This window comes from Hyla sarda, chromosome 8, assembly GCF_029499605.1.
Source record: "Hyla sarda isolate aHylSar1 chromosome 8, aHylSar1.hap1, whole genome shotgun sequence".
Classification (NCBI taxonomy): Eukaryota; Metazoa; Chordata; class Amphibia; order Anura; family Hylidae; genus Hyla; species Hyla sarda.
The window spans coordinates 215,691,722-215,710,260 of NC_079196.1; the positions used below are offsets into that span (position 1 = coordinate 215,691,722).

The following is an 18,539-nucleotide window of genomic DNA, read 5'->3' on the forward strand; positions in this document are numbered from 1 at the left end:
CAGGAATCTCTCGTGCGGCCAGCACATCCTTGATGCGACTGGATAGGCCTTTTTTAAAGGTCGCGCAGAGAGCCTCATTATTCCAGGATAGTTCAGAAGCAAAAGTACGGAATTGTATGGCGTACTCGCCAACGGAAGAATTACCCTGGACCAGGTTCAACAGGGCAGTCTCGGCAGAAGACGCTCGGGCTGGCTCCTCGAAGACACTCCGGAGTTCAGCGAAGAAGGCCTGGACTGTGGCTGTGGCAGGATCATTGCGGTCCCAGAGCGGTGTGGCCCAAGACAATGCCTTTCCTGAAAGAAGGCTTACTACGAACGCCACCTTAGACCGTTCTGAAGGAAACAAGTCCGACAACATCTCCATATGCAGGGAACACTGAGACAAAAATCCACGGCAGAGTTTAGAGTCCCCTTCAAATTTGTCCGGCAGGGACAAGCGGAGGTTAGGAGCGGCCACTCGCTGCGGAGGAGGTGCAGGAGCTGGCGGAGGAGATGGTTGCTGCTGTAGCAGAGGCAGAAGTTGCTGTAACATGGCGGTCAACTGCGACAGCTGCTGTCCTTGTTGGGCAATCTGCTGCGATTGCTGAGCGACCACCGTGGGAAGATCAGCGAGACTTGGCAGCGGCACCTCAGCGGGATCCATGGCCGGATCTACTGTCACGATTCGGCTTCCAGGTAGTGGATCCTCTGTGTCAGCGAGGGATTGGCGTGGACCGTGCTAGTGGACCGGTTCTAAGAGGCTACTGGTTTTCACCAGAGCCCGCCGCAAAGCGGGATGGTCTTGCTGCGGCAGTAGCAACCAGGTCGTATCCACTAGCAACGGCTCTACCTCGCTGACTGCTGAGAAGGCGTGGGACAGAAGGACTAGGCAGAGGCAAGGTCAGACGTAGCAGAAGGTCGGGGGCAGGCGGCAAGGTTCGTAGTCAGGATGGGTAGCAGAAGTTCAGGTACACAGGCTTTGGACACACTAAACGCTTTCACTGGCACAAGGCAACAAGATCCGGCAAGGGAGTGCATGGGAGGAGGTCAGATAAAGGCAGGGAGCAGGTGGAAGCCAATTAAGCTAATTGGGCCAGGCACCAATCATTGGTGCACTGGCCCTTTAAGTCTCAGAGAGCTGGCGCGCGCGCGCCCTAGAGAGCGGAGCCGCGCGCGCCAGCACATGACAGCAGGGGACCGGGACGGGTAAGTGACCTGGGATGCGATTCGCGAGCGGGCGCGTCCCGCTGTGCGAATCGCATCCCCAACGGCCATGACAGTGCAGCGCTCCCGGTCAGCGGGACTGACCGGGGCGCTGCAGGGAGAAAGACGCCGTGAGCGCTCCGGGGAGGAGCGGGGACCCGGAGCGCTAGGCGTAACACTGGCCATCTATGGTGGAGGAGGCCTTTAATCTGCTCAAGGCTGCCTTCGCTTCTGCACCTGTTCTGTCCAGGCCTGACCCCTCGAAGCCTTTTATCCTCGAAGTAGATGCTTCTTCTGTTGGTGCCGGTGTCGTTTTAACTCAAAAGACCACTACTAGGAAAAATCGCACGTGTGGCTTTTTCTCCAAGACCTTCTCTTCTGCAGAAAAAAATTATTCGATTGGAGATCGTGAGCTTTTAGCTATTAAATTGGCACTCGAGGAGTGGAGACATCTTTTATAGGGGACCCTGCATCCCATCATCATTTACACAGACCATAAAAATTTATCGTATCTCCAGACTGCCCAGCGATTAAATCCTCGCCAAGCTAGATGGACATTGTTTTTTGCCCGCTTCAATTTTGAAATTCATTTTCGTCCAGCCGACAAGAACGTTAGAGCTGACGCACTATCACGTTCCACCGATGTTTCCGAATCTGAAGTCCCTCCACAGCACATCATACCTCCTGAGTGTCTCATCTCCTCCGCTCCTACCACTCTTGTGCAAGTTCCTCCAGGGAAGACTTTTGTACCTCCACGCCTTCGTCTCAAGATTCTTAAATGGGGTCATTCTTCTCTTTTGGCCGGACATGCTGGTGTAAAGAAGTCGGAGCAGTTGATTTCCAGACACTATTGGTGGCCCTCCTTGCAGAGGGATGTGACTGATTTTGTTTGGGCTTGTACCACCTGTGCCCGTGACAAGACTCCTCGCCAGAAGCCGGCAGGTCTCCTCCTTCCTTTACCTGTACCTGAACAGCCATGGTCCCATATTGCTATGGACTTCATTACCGATCTGCCACCATCCCGCAATAATACAGTCATCTGGGTGGTCGTTGATTGTTTTTCTAAAATGGCTCATTTTGTTCCTCTGCCGGGTCTTCCTTCTGCGCCTCAATTGGCGAAACAATTTTTTCTTCATATTTTTCGCTTCCACGGGCTTCCCACGCACATCGTCTCAACAGAGGCGTCCAGTTTGTTTCTAAATTTTGGAGGGCACTCTGCAGTCAATTAAAAATCAAACTACATTTTTCTTCGGCTTACCACCCTCAATCCAACGGTCAAGTGAAAAGAGTAAATCAGATACTTGGTGACTACCTGCGACATTTTGTCTCCTCTAGCCAAGACGATTGGGTGGACCTCTTGCCCTGGGCTGAATTTTCGTACAATTTTAAAAACTCTGAGTCTTCTTCCAAATCCCCATTTTTTGTGGTGTACGGCCGTCACCCGCTTCCCCCCCTCCCCATCCCCACTTCCTCTGGGGTTCCTGCCGTTGATGAATTGAAGCAAGATCTTTCTTCCATTTGGCGTGAGACTCAAAAGTCGCTTCTACTGGCCTCATCTCGAATGAAGGCGCATGCTGATAAAAAGAGAAGGGTTCCTCCGGTATTTTCCCCTGGTGACAAGGTATGGCTTTCTGCTAAGTATATTCGATTCCCCGTACCCTGTTACAAGTTGGGCCCCCGATTTTTAGGGCCTTTCAAAGTCAAAAAACAAATCAACCCTGTCTCTTACCAACTTCATCTGCCCTCCTCTCTCCGTATTCCTAACTCTTTCCATGTCTCTCTGCTCAAACCTGTTGTTCTTAACCGCTATTCTCTCAAAGTCACTCTTCCCGCTCCTGTCTCTGGATCCTCTGATATCTTCTCTGTGAAAGAGATCCTCGCCTCCAGGGTTGTCCGAGGTAAAATATTTTTTCTCGTTGATTGGGAGAATTGTGGCCCCGAATAGAGGTCTTGGGAACCCGAGGTCAATATCCTTGACAAGGAACTCATTCGTAAATTTCTGGGTTCCAAAAAGAAGGGGAGACCCAGGGGGGGGGTACTGTAACGCCGAGCGCTCCGGGTCCCGCTGCTTCCCCGGAGCGCTCGCGGCATTACTCTGCTTGCAGCGCTCTGGTCGGCGCTGCTGACCGAAAGCGCTGCTACCCTGTCACCGGAGGGGATGCGATCCGCGGGACGGGACGTGCCCACTCACGGATCGCATCCCATGTCTCTTCTCACCTGCTCCGTCCTTCCTCTGTCGCAGTCCGGCGCGCGGGGCCCCGCTCTCTAGGGCGCGCGCGCGCCGACTCTCTGAGATTTAAAGGGCCAGTGCACCACTAATTGGTGCCTGGCCCAATCTAGTCCAATCACTGTTTTCCCTATAAAACATCACTTCCCCTTCCTGTCCCTGCCGGATCTTGTTGCCTAGTGCCTAGTGAAAGCATTCCAGTGTGTCCTTGCCTGTGTTTCCAGAATCTCTGCTGTTGCCCCTGACTACGAACCTTGCCGCCTGCCCTGACCTTTCTGCTACGTCTGACCTTGCCTTGCCTTGTCCTTTTGTACCGCGCCATCTCAGCCGCCAGAGAGGTTGAGTCGCTACCGGGTGGTACGACCTGGGGGTTACCTGCCGCAGCAAGTCTATTCCGCTTTGCGGCGGGCTCTGGTGAATACCAGTAACCCCTTAGACTCCGTTCCCCTGGTACGGCCCACACCATCACCTCTCTGGTACAGAGGATCCCCTTCCAGTGTCCTCACCCTCCGCCAACCCGGATCCTGACAAGCAGTATTATAGTAGTTATATTCTTGTATATAGGAGCAGTATTATAGTAGTTATTTTCTTGTATATAGGAGCAGTATTATAGTAGTTATATTCTTGTATATAGGAGGCAGTATCATAGTAGTTATATTCTTGTATATAGGAGCAGTATTATAGTAGTTATATTCTTGTATATAGGAGGCAGTATTATAGTAGTTATATTCTTGTATATAGGAGCAGTATTATAGTAGTTATATTCTTGTATATAGGAGGCAGTATTATAGTAGTTACATTCTTGTATATAGGAACAGTATTATAGTAGTTATATTCTTGTATATAGGAGCAGTATTATAGTAGTTATATTCTTGTATATAGGGCCAGTATTATAGTAGTTATATTCTTGTATATAGGAGCAGTATTATAGTAGTTATATTCTTGTATATAGGAGCTGTATTATAGTAGTTATATTCTTGTATATAGGAGGCAGTATCATAGTAGTTATATTCTTGTATATAGGAGCAGTATTATAGTAGTTATATTCTTGTATATAGGAGGCAGTATTATAGTAGTTATATTCTTGTATATAGGAGCAGTATTATAGTAGTTATATTCTTGTATATAGGAGGCAGTATTATAGTAGTTACATTCTTGTATATAGGAACAGTATTATAGTAGTTATATTCTTGTATATAGGAGCAGTATTATAGTAGTTATATTCTTGTATATAGGGCCAGTATTATAGTAGTTATATTCTTGTATATAGGAGCAGTATTATAGTAGTTATATTCTTGTATATAGGAGCAGTATTATAGTAGTTATATTCTTGTATATAGGGGGCAGTATTATAGTAGTTATATTCTTGTATATAGGAGCTGTATTATAGTAGTTATATTCTTGTATATATGAGGCAGTATCATAGTAGTTATATTCTTGTATATAGGAGCAGTATTATAGTAGTTATATTCTTGTATATAGGAGGCAGTATTATAGTAGTTATATTCTTGTATATAGGGGGCAGTATTATAGTAGTTATATTCTTGTATATAGGAGGCAGTATTATAGTAGTTATATTCTTGTATATAGGAGGCAGTATTATAGTAGTTATATTCTTGTATATAGGGGGCAGTATTATAGTTGTTATATTCTTGTATATATGAGCAGTATTATAGTAGTTATATTCCTGTATATAGGGGGCAGTATTATAGTAGTTATATTCTTGTACATAGGAGCAGTATTATAGTAGTTATATTCTTGTATATAGGAGGTAGTATTATAGTAGTTATATTCTTGTATATAGGAGCAGTATTATAGTAGTTATATTCTTGTATATAGGAGCAGTATTATAGTAGTTATATTCTTGTATATAGGAGGCAGTATTATAGTAGTTATATTCTTGTATATAGGAGGCAGTATTATAGTAGTTATATTCTTGTATATAGGAGGCAGTATTATATTAGTTATATTCTTGTATATAGGAGCAGTATTATAGTAGTTATATTCTTGTATATAGGAGCAGTATTATAGTAGTTATATTCTTGTACATAGGAGCAGTATTATAGTAGTTATATTGTTGTATATAGGAGCAGTATTATAGTAGTTATATTCTTGTATATAGGAGCAGTATTATAGTAGTTATATTCTTGTATATAGGAGCAATATTATAGTAGTTATATTCTTGTATATATGAGCAGCATTATAGTAGTTATATTCTTGTATATAGAGGTCAATATTATAGTCACAAAAGTCACTGTAAATATGTTGCCCACCTCAGGGCTTCAACTCTCATCAGTGGTCCTTTACAGTCACTGATGATGTTGCCGTATTGATGATGTCACCATACCGATGAGGTCACTGTACTGCTCATGTTAATGTACTGATGATGTCACGTTAATTATGATGTCACTGTACTGATGATGTCACTGTACTGATGATTTTATTGTACTGATGATGTCAATAAAACTAACCATATGATTTTCAGCTGATTGCTCATTCAGCCAGCCGCTCTTTCTCCCATCTTTCCCATACACGTGCTTGTTTGGCTCCGTAAAGTGTTGTCCATGGAAGGAAAGGAATAAGCCGCTGCCAGACACTCTGGCAGCAGCTTATCTACCATATAAACAAAAGATCAGACATGTTGAAATCGAACATGCCCAATCCTTCTTTCACAGACATCTGCTGTGGTGAAGAGTCTGGTGACCTCCATTAGACAAGATGGGATTTGGCATCTTCAGCGTTGTCTCCATCCAGCCCTGAGTGAACATACACGGTTAATCCCGGTTACGCTGCCTAATGATAATCGATAGGAGTCTTTTGTACGGACTCACAGCTGAGTCTATGGAGCGGCGGCTCCGGAGGTATTTGGTATTCTGGAGGATCCTGCAGGGGGAACAGACTGGGTTTTTAGGATTGACGTCTGCGGTGCGACAATGACTTAAACCCAGCGTGAAGAAAACGCTTCTCACGTTATCCCAAATTAATGTGGGAGAGGAGTCAAAAAAGTCACAGAGCTGCGGGCGATCCTGTCACATGGAAATTAGGATCCCTAGAGCTTGTCATCTGAATGAACTTGTGCTGCAGCGGACGGGGGGACATGCTACACATCCCCCCCCCCCCCCCCATGACTGGCGGCACACGTCATCACAACGCTCTGCAAAATCCAGGTTCAATTAGAGGAATCGCTCTGCAGTGCTGACAGTCACCTGACAACCTCGGGCTCTGTTCACATCTGCGTTGTGACTTCCCTCTATAACAGAAGCCACTCGGCCGTGCCCGATCCATCACGCCATGGGCACCACTGCCGTCTGAGGACCCTAACCACTTTATAATGGATCCACCAAGGCATCTGGCGTCCTGACAGGGAGAAATAGGGCCGCCTGCAGCGCTATATTAAAAAAAACGACATAATCTGTGACACAAATCTGCATGAGGACTTAAATCTCTATCAAAACAGCGTAAACCTCTTAAAGGGGTACACCATTTATATTCAAATCAACTGATGCCAGACAGTTAAACAGATTTGTAAATGACTTCTATTTAAAAATCCTTAATCCTTCCAGTACTTATCAGCTGCTGTATGCTCCAGAGGAAGTTGTGTAGTTTTTTCCAGTCTGACCGCAGTGCTCTCTGCTGACACCTCTGTCCATGTCAGGAACTGTCCAGAGCAGGAGAGGTTTGCTATTCGGATTTGCTCCTACTCTGGACAGTTCCTGACATGGACAGAGGTGTCAGCAGAGAGCACTGTGGTCAGACTGGAAAGAACTACACAACTTCCTCTGGAGAATACAGCAGCTGATAAGTACTGGAAGGATTAAGATTTTTAAATAGAAGTAATTCACAAATCTGTTTAAGTCTCCGGCACCAGTTGATTTGAAAAAAAAAAAATCATGTTTTCCACTGGAGTACCCCTTTAAGGACACTGCCAATTTATATTTTTGTGTTTTCGTTTTCTTCCTTATCTTCTTCTAATGGCCATAACTCTATAATTTTCCATCTACAGACTCATATGAGGGCTTGTTTTTTTGTGTGACCTATTGGACAATGTAATGACACCTTTCATTTTACCATAAATGTACAGTAACTAAAAAATATTCAAAAGAAAACCGTATTTTTGCAAAAAAAATTTTTTTGTTTTTTTGTTCTTGCTTGGTACATTTTACAGTAGAACAAACATCCTTATTCTATCAGTCAATACAATTCAAATAATACCCAATTTATGTAGTTTTTTTTTATTATTGTATGACGTTAAAAAATATATATTTTTTTAACAAATTGCCCTATTCTCACCCCAATAACTCTTTTATTTTACCGTATACGGGGCTGTATGAGGGCTCATTTTTTACGCTGTGATCTGTAGTTTTTATTGGTACCCTTTTTGTTTTTTATTCATTTCTTTCTGATATGACCATATGATGTGACCAAAAATCAGCATTTCTGGTGTTTGTTATATATTTTTTTACATATAAGTCGTTCATCATGTGGCATCATGAACATTATATTTTAATAGTTTGAACAATTCCCCGGTGATGCCAAATATGTAATTTTTTATTTTTATTTTTATTTTTTTGTAAAATGGGAAAAGGGGAGTGATTTTAATTTTTACCAGGGGAGGGGCGTTTATAGAATTTTAAAGGGGTACTCCGGTGGAAAACCATCTTTTTAAAATCAACTGGTGCCAGAAAGTTAAACAGATTTTTAAATTACTTCTATTAAAAAATCTTAATCCTTCCAATAATTATCAGCTGCTGAAGTTGAGTTGTTCTTTTCTGTCTGACAACAGTGCTCTCTGCTGACACCTCTGTCTGTCTCGGGAACTGCACAGAGTAGAAGACGTTTGCTATGGGGATTTGCTTCTACTCTGGACAGTCCCCGAGACAGGTGTCATCAGAGAGCACTTAGACAGAAAAGAACAACTCAACTTCAGCAGCTCATAGTTACTGAAAGGTTTAAGATTTTTTAATAGAAGTAATTTCCAAATCTGTTTAACTTTCTGGAGCCAGTTGATATACAAATAAAAAAAAAAAAGGTTTTTCCTGGATAACCCCTTTAATCCTTCCTGTACTTATCAGCTGCTGTATGCTCCAAAGGAAGTTATGTAGTTCTTTCCAGTCTGACCACAGTGCTCTCTGCTGACACCTCTGTCCATGTCAGGAACTGTCCAGAGCAGGAGCAAATCCCCATAGCAAACCTCTCCTGCTCTGGACAGTTCCTGACATAGACAGAGGTGTCAGCAGAGAGCACTGTGGTCAGACTGGAAAAAATTACACAACTTCCTGTGAAGCAGGATAGCTACTGGAAGGATTAAGATTTTTAAACAGAAGTAATTTACAAATCTGTTTAACTTTCTGGCACCAGTTGATTAAAAAAAAATTGTTTTCCATCGGAGTACCCCTCCCATAGGGGACCATTATATGCAATCATTAGATTGCAATCACTGTACAATGTTATGCTATAGCATAACACTGTACAGTGTGATTTGGCGCTCCACTGATACAGGCTGCATCATTGGAGCGACCATCCAGAGGCCAAATTAACTCATCGGACTACCAGTTTAACTCATCGGACTCCCACGACCGTGTAGTGGGGGTCTGATGAGCAGCACTAACATATCAGAACCTGCCTTTACTTTTTTTAAAGGCTGTGATTGACAGCAAAGGGTTTGATCACAGTAAAGGGTTAATGACAGCCAGGGGCAGGAACGCAGCTGCCCATCACTAGCAGTGAGTGCCAGGCTACTGATAACAGCCGTAACTTACCGCCTATGAAGCGAGCACAGCTTCTGCACTCGCTTCATGGGTCCTGGGCCCTGTGTCGTCTAGGGGTTAATATACTTTGGGGGAGATTTATCATTTATATGTTTGAGGGGTTTTTTTTGCTTTTTTTTCTCAATTTTGTTGCGTATGTGCAGTTTTTGCAGAAAATTCATTAAAAAATCGCAAGCTTTTTCATACATTTTGATTAAAAAAAAAATCCCCCCTTTACCTTTGGATCGGATGTGTATAAACTGCCTCCGGTCAGAGGTGGAGTACGGATACAAATAATTTTTGCGCAATTTTTTTATTTATTTTTTAATCTTTATTGCAGTGGTTCCAAACTGCTGACCTCCAGCTGTGGCAAAACTACAACTCCCAGCATGCTGGGAGTTGTAGTTTTGCCACAGCTGGAGGTCCACAGTTTGGAGATTATCTCAGACCTGTCTCTTCTTCACAGCTGAGGGTTTGTTACAGTTGCATCCAATTAAAGCAAAGCTTCCAACTCTCTATTTCCTGTACTGTTTGTTACAATGTATCAGACTGTTTGGCTCAGATTGTCTAGACTGGATATGACTGTAGCAAACCCTCTGCTGTGAGAAATATTGTCCATGCAGGTTTTAAGTCTCTGTGTATATGTATAAACAAGAATGATCCCATTCACTGACAGCCCTCGGCTATCCAGGCATACTGGGAGTTGTAGTTTTGCAACAGCTGGAGGCACACTGGTTTGGAAACACTGAGACTTAATGCATAGAAGAGAGCAATGAGGTCAAATAGACTGAGAGCTACCAGCCAAATTGTGAATGCAGCTCTGGGTGTGAATGGAGCATAAAAGATGAAGTAGCCCACAGGACTGGGTGACCGATAATATGGCGGTCATTACATCATTGTGCTCTATTATCTATCGCTCATTGATTATAATTAGAGATGAGCGAACTTACAGTAAATTTGATTCGTCACGAACTTCTCGGCTCAGCAGTTGATGACTTTTCCTGCATAAATTAGTTCAACTTTCAGGTGCTCCGGTGGGCTGGAAAAGGTGGATACAGTCCTAGGAGACTCTTTTTTAGGACTGTATCCACCTTTTCCAGCCCACGGGAGCACCTGAAAGCTGAACTAATTCATGCAGGAAAAGTCAGCGACCGCCGAGCCGAGAAGTTCGTGACGAATTGAATTTACTGTAAGTTCGCTCATCTGTAATTATAATGTACAGTACAGCAGCCGGACCGCTGAGGTCACATATGGGGGGGTTCGCTCTTATACAAAGCGTTTTGGGAGCAGTGAGAAGGGCTTTGGGCTCGTCTCGTGCCCGGCAGAGGGTGAACGTGATTCTGTGCTCAGGCGGGTGCGGAGGTGACTCACTAGTCATCGTGTGACTCATTTTGCCCAAGATCAAAGCTCTTACTATGTGGCTCAGGGAAAGACTTAAATCAGGCAGAATGGATTCTGACAATTTAAAACTTAGAAGAAAAATAATTGGCGCTTATCTTCCTGCATCTATTTATAATGCGGAAACCACCGGAATACCAGAACAGGGAAATCCTGTATAATATCACAGTGCAGACTGGAGGGGATAGAATCAGGGGGGAATCCAGGGAATCTTACTTATGGCCCAGATCAGGGCCCCCACTCCACCCCAAGTTATGACCCCTTTACTATACCCAGGGGCAGGTGTCCTCCACTGTCCCCATGTCAGGTCCCCCCACTCTTCCCCATGTTTAGCCCTCCACCCCACCCCAGGTCAGGTGACCATCAATCCACCCCAGGTCAGTTTGTCTCCCTAAACTTCACTCCAGGTCAGGTGTCCCTCAATCCACCCCAGGTGAGGCCCTCCACTTTTTTTTCGCAAAGGCCCTATCCCCCCCCCCCCACCCACTTTACACCTCTACTCCAGATGAAGTTTTATTCCCCCTCACACTACATTACAGGTCATGTCCCCATTTCACTCCAGGTAAAGTCCCCCCACTCCTCTCCAGATCAGGCCCCCCACTCCTCTCCAGATCAGGCCCCCCACTCCTCTCCAGATCAGGCCCCCCACTCCTCTCCAGATCAGGTCCCCCACTCCTCTCCAGATCATCCCCCCCATTCCTCTCCAGATCAGGCCCCACACTCCTCTCCAGATTAGGTGTCCTCCACAATCCACCGCATTCCACCCCAAGTCAATCCCCCCCACTCCACCCCCCCCCACACTCCTCTCCAGATTAGGTGTCCTCCACAATACACCGCATTCCACCCCAAGTCAATCCCCCCACTCCACCCCAAGTCAATCCCCCCTCCACCTAAAGTCAACCCCCCCCCACTCCACCCCAAGTCAATCCCCCCCACTCCACCCCCCCCACACTCCTCTCCAGATTAGGTGTCCTCCACAATCCACCGCATTCCACCCCAAGTCAATCCCCCCACTCCACCCCAAGTCAATCCCCTCCCCACTCCGCCCCAAGTCAATCCGCCCCACTCCACCCAAAGTCAATTCCCCCCACTCCACCCAAAGTCAATTCCCCCCACTCCACCCAAAGTCAATTCCCCCCACAGTCAATCCCCCACTCCGCCCCAAGTCAAAAAAAGCCTACTCCGACCCAAGTCAATCTCCGCCCCAAGTCAAACCCCCCCACTCTGCCCCAAGTCAATCCCCCCCCACTCTGCCCCAAGTCAATCCCCCCACTCTGCACCAAGTCAATTCCCCCCACTCCGCCCCAAGTCAATCCCCCCCACTCCGCCCCAAGTCAATCCCCCCACTCCGCCCCAAGTCAATCCCCCCCATTCCGCCCCAAGTCAAATCCCCCCACTCCACCCCAAGTCAATCCCCCCCCCACTTTGCCCCAAGGAAATCCACCCCCCAAGTCAATCCCCCCCCCCCTCTCCCCCCTAGTCAATCCCCTCCACTTCGCCCACACTCGGGGCTAAGACATCTTGGAGGAAGTGATTGGTTTATAAACAATTTCTTGTCCAAAGAAAATAGAAGATTCTGATCCGTCAAAGCCCAGAGGAAGACAAAGCAATTACTGTGAGCGGCTGCAATATATTTTTATTGATAGGGCATGTGGCTGACCTTTCGGTGATGAATACGCCATCGGAGCCTTACGAGCAATAACTACGGATGAGCTGGAGAACGGATGAAGACCTCCCGGCATCTGCTCCTCTGACCTGAATTTCTATGGACCCTTGTGATCAGTCCATCGGCTGCAAGACGACAATAAGAAGCAAAAGTTGTCATCCATTTAAAGTGAACCTGTCACCATGACCTATGAGACGCCCGTGTGTGCCCTTTATGGGCCCAGATGATGGCTCCTTTGGGATTAGTTCCTGTTTAAACAAAAAGATTAGCAGAAGATGCTGGTGCCCGATGCTTCCCTACCCTGATGAAGCTAGAAGGTCAATGAGTAACATGCTGGGGAGTTCTTCTTTTCCCTCCTTTTGTTGGTTTCTCTTATGCTTGCTGAGTGGGCGGGCTCTGGGGCGGGCTCCTCCTTCTGACCAATCAGATTATCTCTCTTTTCTCACAGCATAAAGAATATGGGCCATAAAGGATACTATTAAAAAGCAAAAAAACTAAAGGATTTATTGGTACATACAAGGACAACGCGTTTCAAAGAGCCTCCTTGTATGTAACAATAAATCATTTTGTTATTTTATTTACCTTGTGCCGACAACTTCCCACATTTTTTTTATGGTGTCCTTTATGGCCCATATTCTCTTTGCTTTTTGATGGCTGGGTGTCTGGCAGCTACCGGGGACTTAGACATATTTGTCACTACACTGTTGTAAAATGTGTTAAATTCTGTGTTGTTTGAACTTATTACACTAGGGGGCGCCCCCTATCTCTGTTTTCAGGTTTATTCTCACAGCATAAGTCTCATAGACACTAAATGATAGCTGCATCTCCCCCCTCTCCCCCCATTCCTGTCTTCCATGGGTGTAACATGCAAGGTAGCCATCTTAGCAGCGGCTGTGGGGCCCAACAACTAGGAGGGTCCATGTGCACCCAAATATATGGCACAGTTACTAATGACTGTAGATAGAAGTTGATGTAATTACAGTGTGTATTGTATGCCAATATGTCACCTCACTGTGGGCATTACCCCTGTATTGTGACATACACAATTAATTCACAGTACAGGGATAATACACAGTGATGTCACAGTACAGGGATAATACACAGTGATGTCACAGTACAGGGATAATACACAGTGATGTCACAGTACAGGGATAATACACAGTGATGTCACAGTACAGGGATAATACACAGTGATGTCACAGTACAGGGATAATACACACAGTGATGTCACAGTACAGGGATAATACACAGTGATGTCACAGTACAGGGATAATATACACAGTGATGTCGCAGTACAGGGTTAATACACACGGTGATGTCACAGTACAGGGATAATACACAGTGATGTCACAGCACAGGGATAATACACACAGTGATGTCACAGTACAGGGATAATACACACAGTGATGTCACAGTACAGGGATAATACACACAGTGATGTCACAGTACAGGGATAATACACACAGTGATGTCACAGTACAGGGATAATACACACAGTGATGTCACAGTACAGGGGCAATACACAGGGATGTCACAGTACAGGGATAATATACACAGTGATGTCACAGTACAGGGATAATACACACAGTGATGTCAGAGTACAGGGATAATATACACAGTGATGTCACAGTACAGGGATAATACACAGTGATGTCACAGTACAGGGATAATACACACAGTGATGTCACAGTACAGGGATAATACACAGTGATGTCACAGTACAGGGATAATACACACAGTGATGTCACAGTACAGGGATAATACACAGTGATGTCACAGTACAGGGATAATACACACAGTGATGTCACAGTACAGGGATAATACACACAGTGATGTCACAGTACAGGGATAATACACACAGTGATGTCACAGTACAGGGATAATACACACAGTGATGTCACAGTACAGGGATAATACATACAGTGATGTCGCAGTACAGGGATAATACATACAGTGATGTCACAGTACAGGGATAATACACACAGTGATGTCACAGTACAGGGATAATACACACAGTGATGTCACAGTACAGGGATAATACACACAGTGATGTCACAGTACAGGGATAATACACACAGTGATGTCACAGTACAGGGATAATACACACAGTGATGTCACAGTACAGGGATAATACACACAGTGATGTCACAGTACAGGGATAATACACACAGTGATGTCACAGTACAGGCATAATACACACAGTGATGTCACAGTACAGGGATAATACACAGTGATGTCACAGTACAGGGATAATACACACAGTGATGTCACAGTACAGGGATAACACACATAGTGATGTCACAGTACAGGGATGGGATAATATACACAGTGATGTCACAGTACAGGGATAATATACACAGTGATGTCACAGTACAGGGATAATACACAGTGATGTCACAGTACAGGGATAATACACACAGTGATGTCACAGTACAGGGATAATACACACAGTGATGTCACAGTACAGGGATAGATGCTAACTGCATCCATTGTCATCAAACACTTAAAGTAAAACTCCAGTGCTTAACTTCTTATCCCCTAGCCACAGTATAGGGGTCATATATTGCCCTATTATTGGCCCTAGTAGCCCCTCTCCTGGTCATACATTGCCCTATTATTGGCCCTAGTAGCCCCATCCTGGTCATACATTAACCTATTATTGGCCCTAGTAGCCCCTCTCCTGGTCATACATTAACCTATTATTGGCCCTAGTAGCCCCATCCTGGTCATACATTAACCTATTATTGGCCCTAGTAGTCCCTCTCCTGGTCATACATTAACCTATTATTGGCCCTAGTAGTCCCTCTCCTGGTCATACATTAACCTATTATTGGCCCTAGTAGTCCCTCTCCTGGTCATACATTAACCTATTATTGGCCCTAGTAGCCCCTCTCCTGGCCATACATTGCCCTATTATTGGCCCTAGTAGCCCCTCTCCTGGCCATACATTGCCCTATTATTGGCCCTAGTAGTCCCTCTCCTGGTCATACATTGCCCTATTATTGGCCCTAGTAGCCCCTCTCCTGGTCATACATTGCCCTATTATTGGCCCTAGTAGCCCCTCTCCTGGCCATACATTAACCTATTATTGGCCCTAGTAGCCCCTCTCCTGGCCATACATTGCCCTATTAATGTTTGCCCCATATATTTGGCCATCCTTCCATGATCATGGTGTCTCCGAAGCCTTTTTTGCACATCTCCGTGGCCTCAGATCCTCCTCGCTCTGGAATGTGTCTGGAAATATTGAGCCGCACACGAGCATTGACTGGAGATTCCCGCTGAGGTTATTTCCACCATGACGCCTCCACATGAGATTTCCTTGTTAGCGTCCTCCGAAGATGATCAGAGAACACCAGTCAATGTTTCCGCACATCGAGGAATTCGTCAGCTATCTCACTATCATTTAACGCAGTGGTCTCCAAACTGTGGCCCTCCAGGTGTTGCAAAACTCCAACTCCAAGCATGCCCAGGTATATGCTGCATATAGGGTAAATGGCTGCACCATATATATATATATATATATATATATATGGCGTGTGGCTGCAATATATACACTCACTGGCCACTTTAATAGATACACCTGATCTATTGTTAATACAAATAGCTAATCAGCCAATCACATGGCAGCAACTTAATGCATTTAGGCATGTAGACGTGGTCAAGACAACTTGCTGAAGTTCAAATCAATCATTAGAAAGGAAAAGAAAGGGGATTTATGTGACTGTGAACCTGACATGGTTGTTGGAGCCAGACGGGCCGGTCTGAGTATTTCACAAACTTCTGATCTATTGGAATTTTCACCCACAACCATCTCTAGGGTTTAGAGAGAACGGTCCGAAAAAGAGAAAATACCCAGTGAGCGGCAGATGTGTGGAAGAAAATGCCTTGATGATGTTAGAAGAGAATGGGCAGACTGGTGTGAGACAACAAAGGCAACAGTAACTCAGATACAACCAAGGTCTGCAGAATACCATCTCTGACCCCACAACACGTCCAACCTTGAAGCAGATGGGCTACAGCAGCTGAAGACCACCCCGGGGGCCACTCCTGTCAGATAAGAACAGGAAACTGAGGCTCCATTCTGGCTGTGACATCAGATGACAGGGTCTGAATTTGGTGTAAACAACATAAATCATGGATCCCTCCTGCCTTGTATCAGGTTCAGGCTGGTGGGGGTGTAATGGTGCGGGGGACATTTTCTGGGCACTTCGGGCCCCTTAGTACCAATTGATCCTGGTATAAACCCCACAGTCTACCTGAGTATTGTTACTGACCATGTCCGTCCCTTTATGACCACAGTGGACCCATCTTCTGATGATACTTCCAGCAGGATAATGGGCTAGACTACAGTGGTCTCCAAACTGCGGCCCTCCAGATGTTGCAAAACTACAACTCCCAGCATGCCCGGACAGCCAACGGCTGTCCGGGCATGCTGGGAGTTGTAGTTTTGCAACATCTGGAGGGCCGCAGTTTGCAGACCACTAGGTAAGGAAGCTTGTTCATTCGTCTCCTCAGCGTTAACCATTTTATGTCTCGCTGTATCACTACTCAGCGGCGCCATCATAAGACTTAAATAAAAGTGTCGGACGATTCGATGGAGAACGCCAAATTTTGCGTCTCGCTAACAATAAAGATCGCCCGGCGCCTCACGTCACACGCCTGTTCTAATTATCTTGATACCTCGTATTAATTTCGGCAAGTCTACCTTCATATTGCCCCTTGATGTGAATGGTGCGCGCTCGTCGGCTGGTCGCCGTCATCACCGTCAGGCCCCTGCTGGGAGTACACGCTGCATAGTTATATTCTTATGTTACTTTTATTGTTCTCGCGGCGGGAGGGGGCAGCATAGTTTATAAACACTGAAAACTGTATAAATTTAAAGGGATTACTCACAGTGATATCTATATCTGGAATAGACACAGGGAATTCCTATTACTTTAGCGCCATCTGGTGGAGGCCAGGTGAACTGCAGGTGGCTTTATATGCCATTTAAATTGAGGCCTAAAATTATAATTAAAATGTCCACTTGTTGTGCTTTGAAATTTTCATATTATAATTTGCTGTTAACAGTAAAATGCAGGATATGTGGGGGCCGTTCCGGGACGGGGGGGCATCACCCCAAAAGCGGGAATGTCCCACAGGATCTAGGACGGTTTGGAGGTATGTACTGTATACTTACTATATATCCTGAACCCATAGAGATAGCAGCAGCAGTATACAGATAGAGCTGGAGGAGAGGTGTATAGCTATTATACATGCTGATCCCATAGAGATAGCAGCAGTATACAGATAGAGCTAGAGGGGAAGTGTATGACTACTATATATCCTGATCCCATAGAGATAACAGCAGCAGTATGCAGATAGAGCTGGAGGGGAGGTGTATAGCTACTATATATCCTGATCCTATAGAGATAGCAGCAGCAGCAGCATACAAATAGAGCTGAAGGAGCAGTGTTTAACTACTATATATCCTGATTACATAGAGACAGAAGCAGCAGTATACAGATAGAGCTGGAGGGGAGGTGTTTAACTACCATATATCCTGATCTCATAGAGATAAATGCAGCTGCAAACAGATCAGGGTGGGGAGGGGAGTGGTCTGGGAGTCAGCAGGATTTATCTGAGTCACAGGATGTCAGACCCATTAAGTACTGTGATTTTCTATAGATCAGGCTGGTGACCACATGACCAAGTTACAGCAATGAAACGTGTGGCTGCAGCTGTGATGGAATAAAACAGATGGCGCTGTAGGACTAATGATGGTAAGTGTGTAGAATATGGGCAAAAAAGAAATCTGGAGTGTTTAGCAGTATGATCCCCAAGTTGTGGGGCATCAGTTGGTAGGTGGACTCACTAGTGATGGCAGGATAATAGCATAGAAACAGGAAAGAAAAGTGTCACGGGGCTGACATACAAGACAAGATCAGGTCTAAAGCAGAGTCAGGTGGAGCTGAATGAGAACCCAGAGCAGTGCTTCCCAAACAGTGTGCCTCCAGCTGTTGCAAAACGAAACTCCCAGCATGCCCAGACAGCCTTTGGCTGTCTGGGCATGCTGGGAATTGTAGTTTTGCAACATATGGAGGCACACTGGTTGGGAAACCTTGACCCAGTGGATGGAGTCCAGGAATGTGGAAGCCAGGGACAAGCATTGGAAATATCAGGAACAGGATCCAGAAACAGCCCAAGGTCAAAACCAGGAGGTAACTGGGAACAGCATTCAGGAGCACATGTGTAAAGCTATCTGGGCACTGTGTAAAGCTATCTGGGCACTGTGTAAAGCTATCCGGGCACTGTCTAAAGCTATCTGGGCACTGTGTAA

General features: G+C 45.4%; 1 protein-coding gene across 1 annotated transcript in view; it reads right to left on the reverse strand.

Moving 5' to 3' along the window:
• LOC130284800 (melanin-concentrating hormone receptor 1-like) overlaps nucleotides 1–6,511 on the reverse strand; it is a 48,459-nt gene extending 41,948 nt beyond the window's left edge. Inside the window, exon 1 of the mRNA XM_056535568.1 lies at nucleotides 5,881–6,511. Coding sequence (XP_056391543.1) covers nucleotides 5,881–5,883 — 3 coding nt within the window. The 5' untranslated portion in view covers nucleotides 5,884–6,511. The remainder of the gene's footprint in view (nucleotides 1–5,880) is intronic.
• Nucleotides 6,512–18,539: the final 12,028 nt, after the last annotated feature.